Source organism: Phalaenopsis equestris, unplaced genomic scaffold (assembly GCF_001263595.1).
Source record: "Phalaenopsis equestris unplaced genomic scaffold, ASM126359v1 Scaffold000202, whole genome shotgun sequence".
Classification (NCBI taxonomy): Eukaryota; Viridiplantae; Streptophyta; class Magnoliopsida; order Asparagales; family Orchidaceae; genus Phalaenopsis; species Phalaenopsis equestris.
Window position 1 is genome coordinate 3,342,529 of NW_018164644.1, and position 19,043 is coordinate 3,361,571.

The window sequence follows — 19,043 nt, forward strand, 5'->3', positions numbered from 1 at the left end:
CCAATTGCCAGGAGGATTTGAGTGTAATATCCAAGCTCAAATCCCGGTGCACTGGGTTTCATTGTAGGTTAAGTCATTGAGAGAATTTCACTGTTGATTTAATTAAGGAAGCATGGACTACGCCTCGGTGCGTCATGTCTTGTGTCATAGTCAGTTTGTGAATTAGAGTCAAATGTCTAGTTTCACTGTGCATTCGAGGATTAGGTGAAAGAACGTTCGCCTAAGGTGTGCACCTAAAATCTAGGAAGTCTAGGTGGATGGACTCTCACCTATGTTGTGCTCCTAAAAACTAGGAAGTCTATGCTGAGGGCTAGGTGGATGGACTCTCACCTAGGGTGTGTGCTTAAGCTCTAGGAAGCCTACACTGAGGACTAGGTGGATGGGCTCTCACCTAGTGTTGATTTAATTAAGGAAACATAAACTACGTCTCGGTGCATTTTCATGTCTAGTATCTTAATCAGTTTTTGAATCAGGGTAAAGTGCCTAGTTTCATTATTTATTCGAAAATTAGGTAGATTGTCTCTCATCTAGGGTGTGCTCCTAAAATCTAGGAAGCCTACACTGAGAATTAGGTAGATGGTCTCTCACCTAGGGTGTGCTCCTAAAGTCTAGGAAGCCTACACTGAGGGCTAGGTGGATGGACTCTCTCCTAGGGTGTGTTCCTAAAACTCTAGGAAGCCTACTCTTTAACTTATGCTTAAGGTGATTTAAGGTTTTCTATATCTTTCAATTAATTAAATCATCAATTCCCATCTTTATGACAACCATTTAAAAAGAAGTAAAACAAAAGAAGAATAAGGCAGACCCACTTTTAAAACTAGTAAAGTCAAGGGGGAAAACAATGAGTGAATCGATCTAAAGCGTTTAAATAACAATCAATTGAAACCCAAAACAGTGGGCAAAAATCTCAAAATCAGCCATAAAACAGTAATTTTAAAATTCTCAAACAGCTCTCATGTAAGCTCAAGCTCTCATGTAAGCTCAAAGGCTCAAAGCATCAATTTTAAATATCCCAAAATCAGCTAGGAAATTCAGTCCAAGATAGTGTGTAAACGCTCCAAAATCAGTTAACAAATTAACTCTACAATAGTACGTAAACAGCAGGCAAAGCCCTAAAAATCGTAATGTTTAAACCCACCAAACAACTGGTATAACAGCCCACAAGGGAGGCATTCGAAAATAAAAGAACATAGACCCGCAAAGAAGCATTCAAGCTCTGGAATAACGGTCATCTCGAGCCTCATAGTATTCCATTTCGAGTGCTCGAAGCACGAAATCAGCAAATGAGTATTTAAGATCAACAAGTAAATGGTCATTGGGACCTCACAATGTTTGCATTTAAGTGCTTAAAACATAAACCAACAACAGAATATTTAAAATCAGCAATTAAATGATCATTGGAACATCAAAATATTTGCATTGAGGTGCTTGAAACATAAAACCAGCAACTAAATATTTAAAATCAGCAATAACACAATCGAAATATTGTTTATATTTCTCCAAAAATTAGTAAGAATGTATGGCCAAAACAACATTTATAGTTCTCCAAAGATCGATGCCAAACACATGAATATACAATAATGATCGGCGCTCGTTCAATGGAATGCAATAAACATTTGCTACTAGTTGCGTTAATATGATTTTTGTTTATCCATGTTATATTTGTCCAGTCAAAGTAAATCACAAAATTTTCTTATGTTGAGAAAGAAGAACTGATTGATTTAGGATATACACTTGATGATAAATGATAACAAGATTTTTTTTTTTTAAATTGAAAATAAAAAGAAAAAAAATGATAACAAGATTTTTTTTTTTAATTGAAAATAAAAAAAAATGAAAAGGAAAAGGGTGATCCAGAAACGAACCTGCAAATGTGTAGAGATTTTAGTTGGAAGGCTTTACACGCGGTGATCCCATGGTCGCTTTTCCGGCTAACTTTAATCACAAGTGTTTTGCTGAGCGGGAGAGAGGAGCTTGGTTCGCAGCGTCGAGTCGGAATGGAGAGCGGACGAGCGGAGGAATGAGATCGAGAGCAGCGTCGGGCGGCTGTTTGGCGTGAGGAGGAGCGGAGCGTGGTTTTCAACACAGGAAGGAGAGGAGGTGAGCGAGGCTTCTTCTACGTCGCGGAAGACCTCACAATATCGAACAAGAACTTCACTCAAGAGCGTGAGGCGAGCGGGATCTAGCGACTGGACTTTTTTGTCGCGCGCGAGAGGGAGGAGCGGACGAGCGAGGTCGAGCGAAGAAGGAGCAATTCGAGGAAGAGAGGAGGCGGGGTCTGTGGGTGGCGTCGAGCGGGGTCTGCGGCTCCTTTGGTGAGGGAGACGGGAGTCGAGCGGGGGACTTTAGTGTCGAAGGAAGGAATCGGGCGAGAGAAGGAAGAGGCGCAGTGCAGAGAGGGGGAGAAAGCGAGCGGGAGCCTATCTAGCGCAGAGGGAGAGCGGGCTCCGGTGTAGGGAGCCGAGCGAGGGACTTCGTTCGATGCCGAGGAAGGAGAGACGAGCGCGAGTAGAAGAGGGGTTTTTTTTTCGAATTCGGCCTCCTCTGTCGAGAAGAAGAAGCAAATTTGTATATCCTCCATTCACGCAGCCCCTCAATTGGAAAATCCTAACTCTCCGTTAAGATAGAGATTAAATGTCACATTTGAAATTCAGAAATTTAAAATTCAAAATGTTTAACCCTTGGTCAGCTCGAGTCCAGCCCGAATCAAACCCGAGTTTAACATGAGTTGAGCCCAGACCCGCGTCTCGCTAACGTGCATCGATTTTCGTGTTAGTCGATTTTCGTGTTAGTCGCTCTGTTAGTCGCTCGCGCGCGAAACCATAACAATATGGGTGTCCTTCCTAGCTAAAGTCGACGTCCTGGACGCATCCGTGCGGTCTGTTTCTTCATCTGGGGTCGTCCGGACGGGTTTGCCGACGGGCGAGTCAAATCAAGTCAAAGTCGTGTGTGGTGCAGTGAGTGTGTGAATTGCGGTGTTCGCGAGTAATCGAGTCACAAAGGGTTCACCTAAGGCTGTTTGATCCTATAGGAACTCATTTTCGGGCTCTCTACATGTTGGTTCTTAGCCCTTGCAACTAGAAGTTGAGTGCTTGGAACCACTTATGCGAGTTCTTCACAAAAATGAGTCAAGAAGTGACTTGAAGTTCTACAGGAGGTGGGCTCCATTGCTAGTCCGCTAGGATGGTCAATAAGAACTCCTAAAGCTAGATCCTAGGTTCTAAGAGTAGGAGACTAAGACCTCACTAAAAATGAGGTCAACAGCTTGGTCTTGCAGACGGAAGGCAGAGGCTTGTTCCTGTAGATGCAAGATAGAAAGAACAGGGAACCAACGATTTTCTCTTGCAGATGGAAAGCAGAGTAAACAACGATTTGCTTTTGCAAACGGGAGGAAGTGGGAACCGATGGTTTGCTCTTGTAGACGGGAGGCAGAGGGCACCAGTGGTTTGCTCTCGCAGACGGGAGGTAGAGGGAACATATGACTGCTCCTGTGAATTTCGGAAGTGGTCGACGACTATAGGAACCGCCAATGGAGACCGACATCTAGGAGTCTTTGCATTGTCGGTGGCGGTCTGGATCTAGGGTTAGACTCTGATATCATGTTGAAAATTGGAAAAAACTAGCACAACTTTATTGATAGAAGAGGGGTATTTAAAATCCAATTACAATAAGCACAACAATGGGAAATAAATCAGAATAAAATAAATAGGAAAGGGATAAAACATAGTAAAGCAAACAAGAAAATACATAATGAGGAATAGTAGGCAAGAAATAATAAGTATTAATGGCTATGGATTTGATTGGAATTTAATTGTCATTATAAATCTAATAATATTTAATCTAAATCTGAAATAAAATTTGAAGCTGATATGAAATATAAATTATTGTTGAATATGAAATTTTCAAACAGCTCATAATTTAGACGATAAATCTAGATGTTCCATTTCCCAAGCATACATCTTATGATTTTTATTGTATTATGTGGTGAGCATATGCATGAATTATATACTTGTTTTTAAATGATTTTCTCATACCAAATAAAAGGCATGTGGTTATCATGCATGTTAATTTCAGTATTTGGAAATTTTCTTGAAGGACTATGATCTAAGTCACAATCTTTCTCTATTTGTTGTTACCTACAAGAGCTATAAAGCCTTATTAGCCCTTATTTTAAAATACAACTTTATTACCGATTTGAGGCGCAAACAAGCCTCCAATTATGGATGTAATTGTTTATACTGCCCACGCTTTTATCGGTAACATCTGGAAATGTTATAGCTATTCTAAATTCTTCAATTTTTCGCTTTATGCCCTGCGACACCTTTACTTTTAGATTTAATTGTCTAGTTTTGCTGTTATTTAAATTTTCTGTAAATTTATTACATGTATTTAATATAATGGATCCAGATTTGATATCAAATTAAAGTATTGGACCTTGGAAAATGGTTTCTGATGATTTCTCCTCTTCTTAGGCTGTTTCGATTGTTGAGGAGCACTACATCTGCTTTGCATGTGTTGATGGTACGAAACTTGTTGATATATCATCGATCTTAAATATGAAGGCATAGCAAGGATCATTCAATAATCTGGTTTTCTAAGTTCCAACCTCATATTTTCTCAATGTAGGACAACTCTTTGAGTTTGATGGAATGAAGTCCCATCCATTAAATGAAGTCCCATCCATTAAGTCCATTAAGACATGGTCCCTCATCATCCGATACCTTTTTACAGGTCTGTTTATTTGCCAAAGATTTCATATCTGAAAGCTTTTTGCATAAATGTAGATCCAGTTCCAAATGGTTATTGAACGGAACAATGACACAGTAAATTAATTTCTTTTAATTAAGAAATTAATGATCTCTAGAGGTAAAAATTGAACATATTATATATATGTAACAAAAATGTTATGCTGGTTATCCCCTAAATCCATTTTCAGCTTACAGCATATAAAAAGAATGGCAGAGCAACACGTTAAGGGATAAAGTTGCCCAAATTGATTGATTTGATATACATACTCACAACTTATTCCTAAGGAAATTACCCATTGTTACGAGTGGAATAAATGACTGTTAAGGCTCCCTTTAAGCAAAGTAATTAGAGGGAATCTTTGATTTTATATTAGGTGTTTGGCGCCATGTTAATTCATAGGCAATTGGATTTATTTAGGAAATGTTAACAAATCTATTTTTTTCGTTGACATTTGCTTACCCAACCCCATGTAAAAATGGAAAGAAAAATTTATTGGTTTATCGCAATAATTTATGTCTGTTTTACACAAGTAATAAAAATTTAACTTCTTATCAACTTACCAACAAAGGAAAAAATTGCTCAATTTCTCCTCAACCCAGCAAGTGGGTTTATCGCAATAATTTATGCACAAGTAATAAAAATTTAACTTCTTATCAACTTACCAACAAAGGAAAAATTTGCTCAATTTCTCCTCAACCCAGCAAGTGGGTGAATATTAATTTCACTACAATGTCTGCACCATTTTATTTCCATTTTCTTTTCTCTTTTAAATTCCTTAATATCAAATAGGGCCAAAAGGTTTTATTTAATAGGAAGAGTGTAGGTAATATGAATAATAGATGGTGTCACGCCCCAACATGGGAGTTTGAAATTTTTAATATGTAAATGAACTGTCGGACGGTGGATAAATATAATTCTAACATTTGTAATAATGCATGATAGCATCTAAATTGTAAAGAGCCACCAAAACCACAAAAGTTTTTAGACATCACTACACTTTAGAATCTCCATTTTGTAGTCATATTTGTAAAGGAAATAAACTAAGCATAGAAACAATACTATATGATTCCTATTTTCATTTGCACCATTTTTTTATAAGGTAAATCATTTTTTTTTCTCCCCTTTTTTTCTATTTCAATTTTCGTACACGGGTGCAATACGTTCCAAGTTAATATCATAAAAGGGTGACTCCTTTGATTGACTTATACAATCCTTTGACTTGATTTTCATTATAGTTATTTTAATCATTTGTAATATATATTAATCTTTCAGTGCATATGCAATATATGGTAGTTCTTCAAATCTTTTTGTAATGCTTACGAAACTTTTGTGCATTAAATGTTCAATTATTTTTGTCTACAAATATCAAGTTTTGAACATTTTTAAACATGATTGTATTTGCATTTTAAATGATTGAAATTAGTAAAAAGTTGAAGAGTATTTACTTGTTTTAACTCTTCTATAGGTTCTTAAATGTTTGATCCTCAGTTTTCGCCTTCTCCTATCACATATAGTAATAAAAATATAAGCAAAGTGTCAAAATGGTCCCCTGACTTTTTGTCAGGGATCTATGGACTATTTCAGCCCATATCAAAAGGGTATAGGGACTAATTTGACACTTCTATAGAGTGTGGGACTAAAATGGCCTCATGTAAATAATTAGCAGGTTATTTTGCCTCTTCACTCATAAAATCATATATTAGAAATCTATTTCAAAAATAATGATTCTAATAGAGCTAAGTAATTATTGTTTAATAATTCTAAATTTATTTTAGACCTCAATTACTCTGCAAAATCTTCCATGGGCTTCCCTCATTTTCTAAAATTTCAAATATTAATTTTATAAATTTCACATAGTAATAAAATTTAAGATGTTAAGTTTAGACAATTTATTTAATCTTCAAATTTTATCATTGATTTATTACATACCTCGTTCTGCTGCTTTCTTCTTTTGTATAATCAAAGATCACTTTTTGTCGTCATATCTCCGATTATTTTCGATCAAATCTAGTTTTATTCTCGATCAAATCTTCCATGAGCTTCCCTCATTTTCTCAAAATTCAAATATTAATTTTATAAATTTCACATAGTAATAAAATTTAAGATGTTAAGTTTAGACAATTTATTTAATCTTCAAAATTTATCATTGATTTATTACATACCTCGTTCTTCTGGTTTCTTCTTTTGTATAATCAAAGATCACTTTTTGTCGTCATATCTCCGATTAATTTCGATCAAATCTAGTATTATTGTCCAATCATGATGTTGAAATATGAATTACTCTAAATTTGGTTGTTTATACAAACTAGAAGAATTACAAAAGAAAAGAACACCTCAAGTATTTGTATCCTTCTTATAAGATCAATAATTTAGTTCCCTCATCTTTCAATCCGAATATTCTTCTGCCTTTGATTGCTGGCATTTTTTTAATAGCAATTAATATTAATACCTAATAAAACTTTTTTTAGCGAAGTAAAACTCTATCCTAAGACTTTAACCTTAAGAGTTGGCCTCAACAAATTAAGGAATTGCACACTCTCCAATTCCAGCCCTCCTACAAGCGGCTTTATCTTCTCTTATGCATGCCATTCTCAATTGCACGTGGAATTGCTTGTTGCGGATGAGCGAGTCTTCATCCCTTCCGATCTCGGCTTTGATCAACCTTCCTTTTGTGTATGCTGTCTCCCACACTCCACATTTGATCGGCACAATGACTTTGTCACCGGCATGCAATACACCGTGATGCCATGCATTTTGGTGGCTTCAACTCTTTCCTTGTCTCACTTCATAGGTTTCGAATGAGACAAATTTCGTTCGTCTCTTTTGCTTGGGATAAAACGATCCTCTCCTCTTTCGTCTCCTATTAGCGGAGTCACCTCGTCAGTTCCTTCAACATTTTTATTTATTTATATTATTATTTATGCTATTATTATTTTCAGTTATTACAAATGATATATGGATAGGGAGAGATGATGAAACCAATACCAAATGCTGCTATTACCATTTACTAAATTATTATGCCGTTGTTCAACGTAAGGCCGCTTTTATCTGGTTCCTTTTTCCTGTGAAGTACCAAATATCAAGGTTTTGCATGTTTTGATTAGATTGAAGTAGATATAAGAAATTGTAAATGCTAGAAATATTTAATTGAATAATTTCACCTGCTTGTTTGTTTGAGAAATCGAGTGAAAGTAATCTCTTTCTCTCTCTCTTTGATTTGAGTGAAAACCATTAAATTGAAGAGCAGAAACAATCTAATGTTATTTAGATTTAGGTTTGGTTTAAAGGAATTTGATAGAGGGAACAGAATGAAATGGAAATGAAAATGATATAGTAACTCGATTGAAATTAATTGTCGTCTGTATGTTTGGTTGAGAAGAATAGGGGTGAAAATGCTTGTGTTTATTTGTTTAATTGGTGAGAGATTGAGTCTGATGCGGTGCTATAATAGCGCCCGACTGCGGGCATTGCAAGCACCCCGAAGGGGGGCGCTTCAAACCGCGGGGGCCAAAAACCACACCATACTTATCTAAAGCGGGAGCAGAGGCGGATCGTGAATTCTCTTGAAGACATAAGAAGGCGCGCACGATCGCAATCCTAGAAAGCTTCAGAGCTGTTCCAGCGTTTAAAAAACCCAATTTCTTTTGTGTAGTGCTGTCCTCAATATGTGTGGGAATCAGTTCTGGTTGTCTTGTCCTCGCATCTCCTGTGTGGAGTCCTTTAACCTCATGCTAGGGTTATATACGACAAGTGGTGTTCTAGTTGTATCTTGCTCTGAGGCGGTGTTATATCCTTCCCATCTCCTCCACATCTTCTCTCCAACTCTTCTTCTACCTCACCGTTGACCACCCCCATATCCCTCCACCACTCCGCCATCTTCTCTACTGCCTCCAGAACCTTGCTGTCAAGCTTGCCTACAACCAACCAAACACCATCCCATCCAACCCCAAACAACCACTCGGCCTTCCCCATCTCTCCCTATTACTCCGCCGACGCTAACACCGCCTTCGGATCTCTACCTATAGTTCTAGCCGGAAATTAGTCTATTATTGTATTACTTTTTTTAAAGTTGTTTTGTAACCCGATTTCTCTATTAATAAAAGTTTGTTTTTTTGTTTTTATTGTTTTCCTACTAGTTTCGGTATCAAAGTCTTTATTTCTTTTTAAGAATGATACATTTGATTATTTGATAAAATTTCTCTCATTTTTTATTGGAATTGCATGGGGAATTGTTAATGAAAGAATTGTTTTTGTTTGTATCTATAGGTAAATGCAAATACCTATTAATGAAATCAGAGCCGAACTAAGTATCTTTAAAAAGGTGATCAGAAACCATGGTATTTTTTGTATATCTCAAAATGTTAAAAAGGCCTTAAAATTTAAGATTTTTTTTATAAAATGACATAAATTATCAATATATTAACTTAATTACTATCATAAAGACATAAATCATAAATAAAAATCTTAAATGTTTATATAAATTGATTGTTTAAAATGAGATTCAAGGTAAATGTTTATTTAATTTTTTTAATACACTATGAGCATCATGTCATGATTTTTTTCGGCAAGTTTTACGTTGACTGTCGACTACCTAACACAACCCTCACAGAAGATCGACATCTTGCATGTTGAAACGTCATGGGTGCATTGTTGTCGGTCGCCAAAATTCTCTCTTGAAAATTTTGCTTTAGATTTTTTTTTTTTTTGAGAAAGCCCAATGGCTAATATATTAAAAAGAAAGTTGGATACAGATAAATTGTGTGGGAGGGCCCAAACATGGCACCCTGCCCCCCTGCCCACACGATAACCTCAACAAATAATGCATGAATATCATGAAAAACTAAGTTGAGCAACGAAAAAATACATGAGAGACCTAAAGAAAATAAAACCAAAGGTGTCAAAATCCGGATTATCAGGTAACTAAAGAGCGACCCAATTTTGCTTTGCCTCTGTCTCTAGTTCTAGGGAAGGAGTCAGCTAATAAATTAGTGATATGAGTGTCATTGCCAATAGTAACCAATGTATCATCTAATAAATTCCGGAGCTTGAGTCTGCCTCCATTCTTCTTCTTCCTCTTGGAATAGACTTATCATTCCTCATCTGAAGATTGGCTCGCCTGGTCAGTGGATTGGTCTAAAGTGTGTCGGACATGTGTAGGTTGTTGAACTTTAGAAGCAACTACTTGTTGTACATGCTGATCTTTTATCGGATCAGGGGAGCGGGAGCACTCTCGTGTGTCCTGATATATAAGTGGGTTTTCTTTAATAACAGTGAGTGGTATAAACCCATTTGGATCTGTATCTGTAGTATGGTGTTCTTCATCAGGAACTGCGGTGTTGGCAAGGGGAGATCCATAGGCAAATCAGACACCAAATCTTGTCTTATGGGAACTTCATCCACAGATTGAGTTGATGTGTTCATAGCAATGGGGTTAGACCCTCTTTGTTTGCTTGAGCTTTAGCTTTTAAGTTTGGATGAAACCTGTGACATTTATCAAGTGTATGCCCAAACATCTTACAATGGGTACAATAAAAATATTTATGTTCCATGATAATTGGTTGTTAATATTCAATGTGAGTTGTGCCCAGTCAGACTTCAATATTCATGGTGAGCTGTCCCAATAAGAGCGAACTTGAATTTCTCAGTTATAGTTGAAATATTTGAATCAGAGAAAAATAGTGTTGTTTTCCCACTCTTCCGACTTATCTTTTTAAGAAAAGGGCAATCACTCGTATCATCACGACATTCCTTATAGCTTGAGGGGAAGACAATAGTAAATTCCGCATGATGATTACCCGCCACATGGGCGAAAGAAGCTTTGTCAGGATCAACTGAAGAAGAATGAAGCGTCATAACGACGATCCTTCAGCTCGTAGATGTAAAAGCCAAAGAAACCAGACGGTCCGATCCAGTGGAGCGTGACCAGAAGCGAATGGACGCCCGTCTGGTCTTCGAACCTGTAGAAATAGGCGTAGGACGGAAGAAACAGGTGCGTACTGGTCGAAACAACAGAACGCGAGCAGTGAGCACAGGCGCAGCTCGATCGGCCCTACAGCGAGCGAGCATCGAGCACAGACACAACTCGACGAAGCAGACGACGGAACAGAGGAGTGTACTCCCCTTCTTTTACGAGCGTGGAATTACAGGCAGCAGAGACTACGGTTTTGCCGTAAGGTGAAACCCTAGCAGAGCCTCGACGAAGCACACGACATTATCGACAAATGAGGTGAGGGCTTTATTGAAGTGATTTAATTATAATAATAATATTATTATTATATATATATAAATATATATATTTAAAAAAGCCCAAGGGCTGATATATTAAAGAGAAAGATACAGATGGGTTTGTAAAGGTGGGCCTGAACACCCAACCCACACGTTACAACACACACCTAAAAATGTAAAAGATGGGTACATATAAAAATAAAAAAAAAAATCCAAAAACCACCCGGGCACTGGAAAAGTGTGGGTCATCCCAATCTAGTCTTGCCTCTGGCTTTAGTTCTCGGTAGGGATCCAGTTAGCAGATTTGTAAGGTGCTGACCATTACTCATTGTAACCAAAGTATCATTCATAAGACTCCTGAGCTCTTGTAGATCTCCATTCTTCTTCTTCCTCCTGGAAGTGTGAACCTGTCATTCTTCCTCCGAAGAATCAGTCTCATGGGGTAGAGCTGAAGCAGAAGGAATACCGACAGTAGTACCCACAATAGGTTCTAGATTATGTGAAGTATGAGTTGTCTCTACACCGAATACTTCTTGAAGAAGTTGAGCTGCGAGGCTCTCCTGATTATCAGCTTGAACACTATCATTTATAGGTAATAGTCCAGCAGTATTGTTTTCTATGGAGTTTGTAGGTGCTAGCACCGCATTACTCGCAGTAACAGTAACACAGTGTCATGGGGGTCCTCAGGGGCAATAGACAGCTTTTGTCGGACACCTGTCTGGTAGTATCCTCCTCAGGTGGAACTAAAATGTCCACAACAGTGGGGTTAGATCCCTCCTTATTCACTTGAACCTTAGATTTCAAATTATGATGAAGCTTGTGGCATTTAGCAAGAGTATGACCAAACATTTTACAGTGGGTACAATATGGGGGTTGTGTTTCATGGCGATTTGTTGTCAATAACCATTATGGGTTGTGCCAGCCAGACTTTAGTAACATCAGATAAAGTAATATCCCTTTTCACAAGTATTTTGGCCACCGAGGGTCTGGTTAGGTTGAAAATCCCCAAGGATGACCCCAATAGAGTAGAGAACCTGATGGTGAAAAAAATGCAGCTTGAGACCAGGTAAACTAAACCATACCGGTACAGTGGGATTATCATGATTTGCGTCAAAATTAGGAAACCACTTGAGTAACTTCATTGATTTGTCTTCGATATTAAGATATTTCTTGGAGAAAATTCTGATATAGTCTTCAGTCACTGTTAGTTGGATCAACACATGTCTCTCATCCATGAGTCTCACTTTCCACTTGTCTACTAGCTTAAGATCATCAACACTTTCTGATAACATCCATAGAATGGTGTTCCCACTGAAATTTTCCAATAAGAGCAAACTTGAATTTTTTTGTCAAGGTAGAAATTTCTTATTCAGAGAAAAAGATTGCTTCTTTTCCACATTTTCTATTTCCCTTCTTAATAAAAAAACATTCATCTGTACTCTCACAAGAATCCTTATAACTTGAGGGGAATACCACTGCGGACTCCACCTGAGGGTTACCCACCACATGGGCAAATGAGACTTTGTCCGGCTCAACCAAAGAAGAAGGAAACGCCATCAGAGGTTGTCGCTGTTAAACTACTGCGAGATTGCTGAAAGGCAGAGAAGTTGTCGGGCGCAGAAGCATGAGCAACGCCGAAACAGAAGAAAAACAAACAGTCGGGCGCAGACAACGAAGCTTCGAGCGACAGAGGCGTGGAGCGATATCGAGTAGGAGTAGTGTAGCCATATTGAGGAAGACGACGACGCGAGCAGTTGAGTGTTCGTGACGCGAGCCGCGACAGGGAATTGCAAATGTCGACGCCGACGTAGACACAGACGCCAGACGACGGAGCGAGAGTCGACGATGCGAGGTCCTTTCCGTCCAGCGGTAGAATCAATTGCGACCAAAATCGCCATTGGAAGCCCTAGCAGAGTTCTCGACCGTAGCCGACATTGTGAAGAAGAGTATATATATATATATATATATATATAATTAAATTTATACCTATTTTTTTTTGTTGAAAATAGTACCTTTTGTGATAGAAAAGTATCGCTTAGACTAAAAGGAAAATTTTATAAGAGGATGGTGAGACCTGCAATGCTCTATGGCACTGAATGTTGGCCTTTAAAAGAGAAGCATAATACTTAGTTAAGTGTTGCCGAGATCAGAATGATTAGGTGGATGAGTGACTTTACACTTAGAGACAAAATGCGAAATGATTATATCCGTGATAGGGTTGGTGTAGCTCCAGTGACGGACAAAATTAGAGAGAGTCGTCTTAGGTGGTTTGGTCACATTAAACGTCGACCATCTGATGATCTGATTAGGAGTGTAGATGTCTTAGATTCGACTTATACTAAGAAAGGCAGAGTTAGACTTAGGAAAACTTGGGCTTATTGTATAAAAAATGGTCTTAATTTATTAGAACTAAATGAAAGTATGACACTACATAGGACGCAATGGAGAAAAAGGATTCATGAGGCCGACCCCACGTAGTGGGATTAAGGCTTTGTTGTTGTATGAGCATCAAGATTCACTACGCCTTTGTACTCACTTTCTTCTTTATAGGAATCATTAAATGTAATAGTTTAGCATCATTTGATTCTATTTCATTGGCATCTTCTATACATATTTCTTATCATCTTTATCAGTTAACATTAAATCCAATATAATTTAAAATAAAATAAGAAATTAAAAACACAATCAAATAATCATACATAAGATTCTCTTTTGGTATTTTGTGGCATTCAATGAGATATATTAGATGTAAGTATAATATAATATATATTAATATTATAATATAATATAATATTTTTATCTTAACTTATTGCTTTGTCTTAAATGCCTCAAGACATAAAACCTAAGGATGTTATTCTTACTGATGGCAGTGAGGCTTAAGCCCCAAGTTGTTCTTGTGCTCCTTAATTTGAGGTTTGTCCATTGGTGTATGCTTTAAATGCATTTTTTGAAAAGGCATATAATATATAATTATAACTAAAATGCATTTGCATGCCAATTCCTTCAAACCTACATACTTATATTAGATATAAGTATATTATAATATATATTAATATTATAATATAATATAATTTTTTTTTATCTTAACTTATTGCTTTGTCTTAAATGCCTCAAGACATAAAACCTAAGGATGCACACATGATAAAAAGGTTGTTAGGCTTACTGATGGCAGTGAGGCTTAAGCCCCAAGTTGTTCTTGTGTTCCTTAATTTGAGGTGTGTCTAGAGGTGTATGCTTTGAATGCATTTTTTGAAAGGCATCTAATATAAAATTATAAATAAAATGCATTTGCATGCCAATTCCTTCAAACCTACATACCTTTCCCTCATCTTTTTTTCACTGGGCTTAAACAAAGCCATAAATGCCCTGTTTTGTTTAAGTAATTGGACTATAGGAAATGAGAAAGAAATGAAAATCAAAATTAGAAGGGAATTGAATTGGCATTTGTTTTCTTAAATTTAATTTTTATAGGAAAATTTGTGCATTAAAGCCATGACACCATAACTTTTTTGTGTTGTTTCTCTCAGTTGGTTTAGGCGAGGAATCGCTGATGAAATTATGAATTGGCTTACATTTACAAGTTAAATCCAATTGTCTAGTGATTGTATTGGAACCTAAAAAACCAAAAGAAATTTATGTGGTTACATGTATCTACAACCAAACATATCCAAAGAGAACAAATCTAATTAGTAAATATAGAAATGCATGTAATTTCCCGGTAAATTTGATTTTTAATGAATTACACTCAAACTAAACCGTGCAAAATCTAATTGTGAGGTAAACTATATTTCCTTCCCAATTATATCTTTCAGACCAAACACAGTTTAAGGATAATACATAGGGGCATTTGCATACATACCACTCAATTTTTATATATTTACATATCTAACAACTAAATTTTGCTTTCTTACAATTATGCCACCCAAATCTTTCATATCATATAAAAAATACCACCATTTTAACTTTTAAAAAGTGAAAATAAACCTTGTCATAGATAGGTAAGGTGGTATATATGTAAAAATGGAAGTTTAGGTGTTTTGAAAATAAACCTTATTGTGATTCTGAAAAACTCTAATCCCAAATTTTAGGGCTTTTATCGAATTTTTTGTTTCTGTTTTTATTTTTCCTTACGTAAAAGTAGAACAAACACAATTATCTGTTTATTATGTGGTTGCTATCTTAAACATCACATTTATATCATATTTTCTGAACAATGAAACAATCTAACATTCGCCATATCCTACTAACTATTTGGCAATGCAGTAATTTTGGTGGTTACTTAAAAATACAAGTGATGCAGTTGTTTATTATTATAAATTGTGTTTTTCTGATGCTAGTTGATAAATGCTATTGTGAACGATGTTATAGTTTTTTATTCAAATATTTACATTAATTTTATAAGTTCAGATATCCATGGCTGTAATTCTTTTATATTTTTTGTCTTAGTAAATAAATATTGTAGTAAAATGCCTTAATAATTTGTATTCAAAAATTTAATACAATTATTATGATTATAATGGCGTCCATGGTTTTTATAATGGTGTATTTCTGATGTTATTAATTATTTTAAATTATTAATGGTTTTTATAATTCGTATTCTTTTATTTAATTATTTAATATTATTAATTGTTTTGTTTTAAGACAACCATTTTGGTAAGCTATTATTACTAGTCATCTTTCCTTTTTATTTGGGGTGATTTCATATAATATTCTCTTTTGGGATTTAATACCATATATAATACCAGATACTGAATATTATGTTAAATTTATGCTTATATTGAATGATTTTAAGATACTAATTCTTACTGATTTTATTAAGCACAAATTTAAAGTGGGTTTGGTAAAATATTATTTAAGAATCATTGAAAACATCAATAATAATTCACTCGCTGAATTTCAATTAATAATACAAATTGTTTTTGAAAATATGAAACAAATAAATTGAGATTCTGTCAGCCACTGCATCATTGTGATATTTTGGGAAATAGTTTTTTGCTTGCTTTCTCAAGAAGCTATGGTAGATAAGTGGCATCTTACAACCTTGCATGGTTTGACAGAAGTGCGGTGACTGTCAGAAAATTGCATTCTGACTTTTTGAAAATAAAAAAAAATTATAATAGTTACCATAACTTCTTGAAAAATAATTTTTTTAGTGGCAACTTCGTAATTGCTTTTTCAAACAACTGCAATTACCCTAAAATAAACTCTTAGAGAAGTATATTTCTGCAATTGCATATAACAAATAACATGAAAAAAAAACAAATCCAAATATGGCAAGCATTTTGGAAGACTGTTGCAAGTAATCTTTGGTTCAGTTTCTGCACTTCTGTCAAGGATAATTTTATTCACGTGTAATATTGTTGATTTTTTTTCTTTTGGAAAATATTATGCCGTCAAGCTAAAGCTCAAATTGTTTTTGATATATTGATTGCTGATGAGTAATTTCTATTAATATGATCTTCGTGATGGTTAAAATGTTGATAGGCTTTATAAACATGGTGATAGCATTTGTTATTATGTTAATGATATTTGTTAATTCGTCTGGATTTTCTTTTCTTTCTTTCTTTTTTTTTTTTTTGGCTTGGACAGTATAGCAAACCACCGCTTTTTATTTGTTTTTCATTCTAACAGTAGTCGAAACTTGTTTTTGCACCGCTCCATTTTTAGGGGCTGTTTGACTTCGAGAATTTACTAAATCTTGTAAATTGAAATTCCGTAAATCCTAACAGGTGTTAAATTCCAAAACTTATTTTGCATGATTAATGTTAAATCTGATTAAATGCTAGTAAATTTTTGGTAATTGTTTTCAAATTTTAAGATTTAAATGAAAGAGAAGAAACAATGTATTGAGGTAAATTCCCTCTTCAATCTTACTTCCCCCAAAATTTCCTCAATCGGGAATTTAGCCTAAAACAGAAGAAACACATAATTTATGTAGCTTAAAAAAAATTTATTTGCAAGATTTAGACTAAATCTTGGCTAAATCTTGCAGCCAAACAGCCCCTTAAGGTTAGCAATATTGATACTGTATTGTTAGGTTGTTGCATATTTCATTTCAGTTTATTGGTTTATAATTTATTTTCCCTTTCTGCCTCAGGATACTGCCAAAGTCATACAATCTGTGATTCAGGAATATCCAGATGCACTGAACTTCAATGTCATGGCCCTGTCAAAGATAGCATCCTAGGTGTAATTTTATCAACTTTTCACAAAATATTCCCATCTACGTGCGGTTTCAACTTCTAGCGTTTTGAGTTTCAAATGGGAATCTGAATATATTTGTAGTGCTGAGAGCTTCTAATCTCCAATCTTTAATCTGGCGTCATAAATTCTATGTTTTGTTCGTGTGCTAATGTTAAAATATTTTTATTATTTTGAGTTGCCGACCTTTTGTCGGTATTCTCAAATCAAACAGAGTTCCTTGGATGTTGGTGCTGTTGAATCTATGCTTAACCCCATTCTGTTATATTTTATTGACTAGATCTGAAAATTTTTTTTTTTTTCTGAAGTGAATGGCTTTTTTTACTGAATGCGTGCCCCACCTTTTGGAGTGGAATATTCTCATCTTTAGAAGCTTGGAGTCATGTGAAAAACTACTTGTTTATAAGGTTTCATAGTTATCTGTTGTTAACTTTATGACGCTTCTTACATTCTTGTATCTTCTTTAAATCCTTGTATTCTATAGCATAGTGTCATTGTCATAGCATATGTTTGTGTTAATTTAGTTAAACAGTGAGGGAAAAAAAAAACTTGGTTACATTTTGATCTTCTTATTTATTCTCTGCATTGGTTTTTGGTTTTAAACTTTCCTCAATAGCTTCTTTAAATTTTTTGTGATTTGCTGAGGAACTATTTTTTGTTGTTTATTTTAAGTTTTGTTTTAGCTTTTAGTGAAGATCTTAACCCTAATCATTAGCGTGTTAGCACAGTCATCCATATTCATTTTAGCATTTGTAGTCATTTTAGCATAGTTCTTGTATTTCCTTTTCATTACTATTTTATGACAATGATACCCCTTGCAGACAACTTTATCTGGTCGTCTTGCTGATCGTCAGCATCACGAAATCCTTATTAGAATATAATACGAGCTTAAAGATCTGTCCCTAATGCATTAAAGAATATATATTAATTTGCAGATATGATTGATGCAATTAAAAATACGAATCCGAAGGAATCACTCTTGGAAAGCCATTTTAGCTTTTCAATCATTTCAACATTATAGCTTAATAATATTTATGAATTAAATATTGTAGCAGATATCTTATCTACAAGAATTTATATTTTGATTGTAAAATGGTCCTATGTATTAAAAGAGCTTTTATTTCACTTTCACTTATAATTATTCAATTGAAATTGAACCTTATTGCAAACATGATCGAATATATTTAAAAAATATATCAATGATTACATTATATGATCCATGATCAAACCATGTGTGGGCATTATGAAACTTGTATTATGAACATATTTAAACTGCAAGTTTTCAATATGGTATAATCATAGCTTTAAACATTATTTAATCATTGATCATATATATTGATCATGATTTGATTATGAACTATGTATTCAACTATGATTTGATTCTTTTGTTTTACTATTTTCAAATAATCATAAAATTATAGAAATAATCCCTAAAAGTGAACTTAGCACCTATATCATTATATTGTATGGCAGGAATTAGGGATTAGGTTATGTCCAGTGCGGACAGAAAAAATATTACATCAGCACTACGCACGTAGAATTAAAAAGCGTAGCCAATGAAATCACGCCACGACACCCCGAGCGATAGAGAAAAAAACGACGCAGTAACACGGGGAATATTCACCCTTGTTATTATGTGTTATTGTGTGTTATTCATGTGCTATTGTGTCCACCTGAATAACACGGAGAATATTCTCGATAGGGAAAAAAAACGGCGCAGTAACACTGGAGAATATTTTTCCCCGTGTTATTCATGTGTTATTGTGTGTTATTCATGTGATATTAATGTGTTATTTTGTTATTATAATATCAGGAATATTCTCATGACACAATAACACATGAATAACACACAATAACACATGATAACG

General features: G+C 35.2%; 1 protein-coding gene across 2 annotated transcripts in view; it reads left to right on the plus strand.

The window, feature by feature from the left end:
* Nucleotides 1–17,440, plus strand: part of LOC110022848 (ubiquitin carboxyl-terminal hydrolase 3) — a 34,316-nt gene extending 16,876 nt beyond the window's left edge. Inside the window, exons 7-10 of one of the 2 annotated variants that reach the window (XM_020721970.1) lie at nt 4,473–4,521; nt 4,627–4,654; nt 4,689–4,731; nt 17,072–17,440. In XM_020721970.1, the coding sequence (XP_020577629.1) occupies nt 4,473–4,521; nt 4,627–4,654; nt 4,689–4,731; nt 17,072–17,161 (210 nt within the window). In that variant the 3' untranslated portion in view covers nt 17,162–17,440. The remainder of the gene's footprint in view (nt 1–4,472; nt 4,522–4,626; nt 4,655–4,688; nt 4,732–17,071) is intronic. The other variant, XM_020721969.1, reaches the window with a different exon arrangement.
* The last annotated feature ends 1,603 nt before the right edge of the window (nt 17,441–19,043 follow it).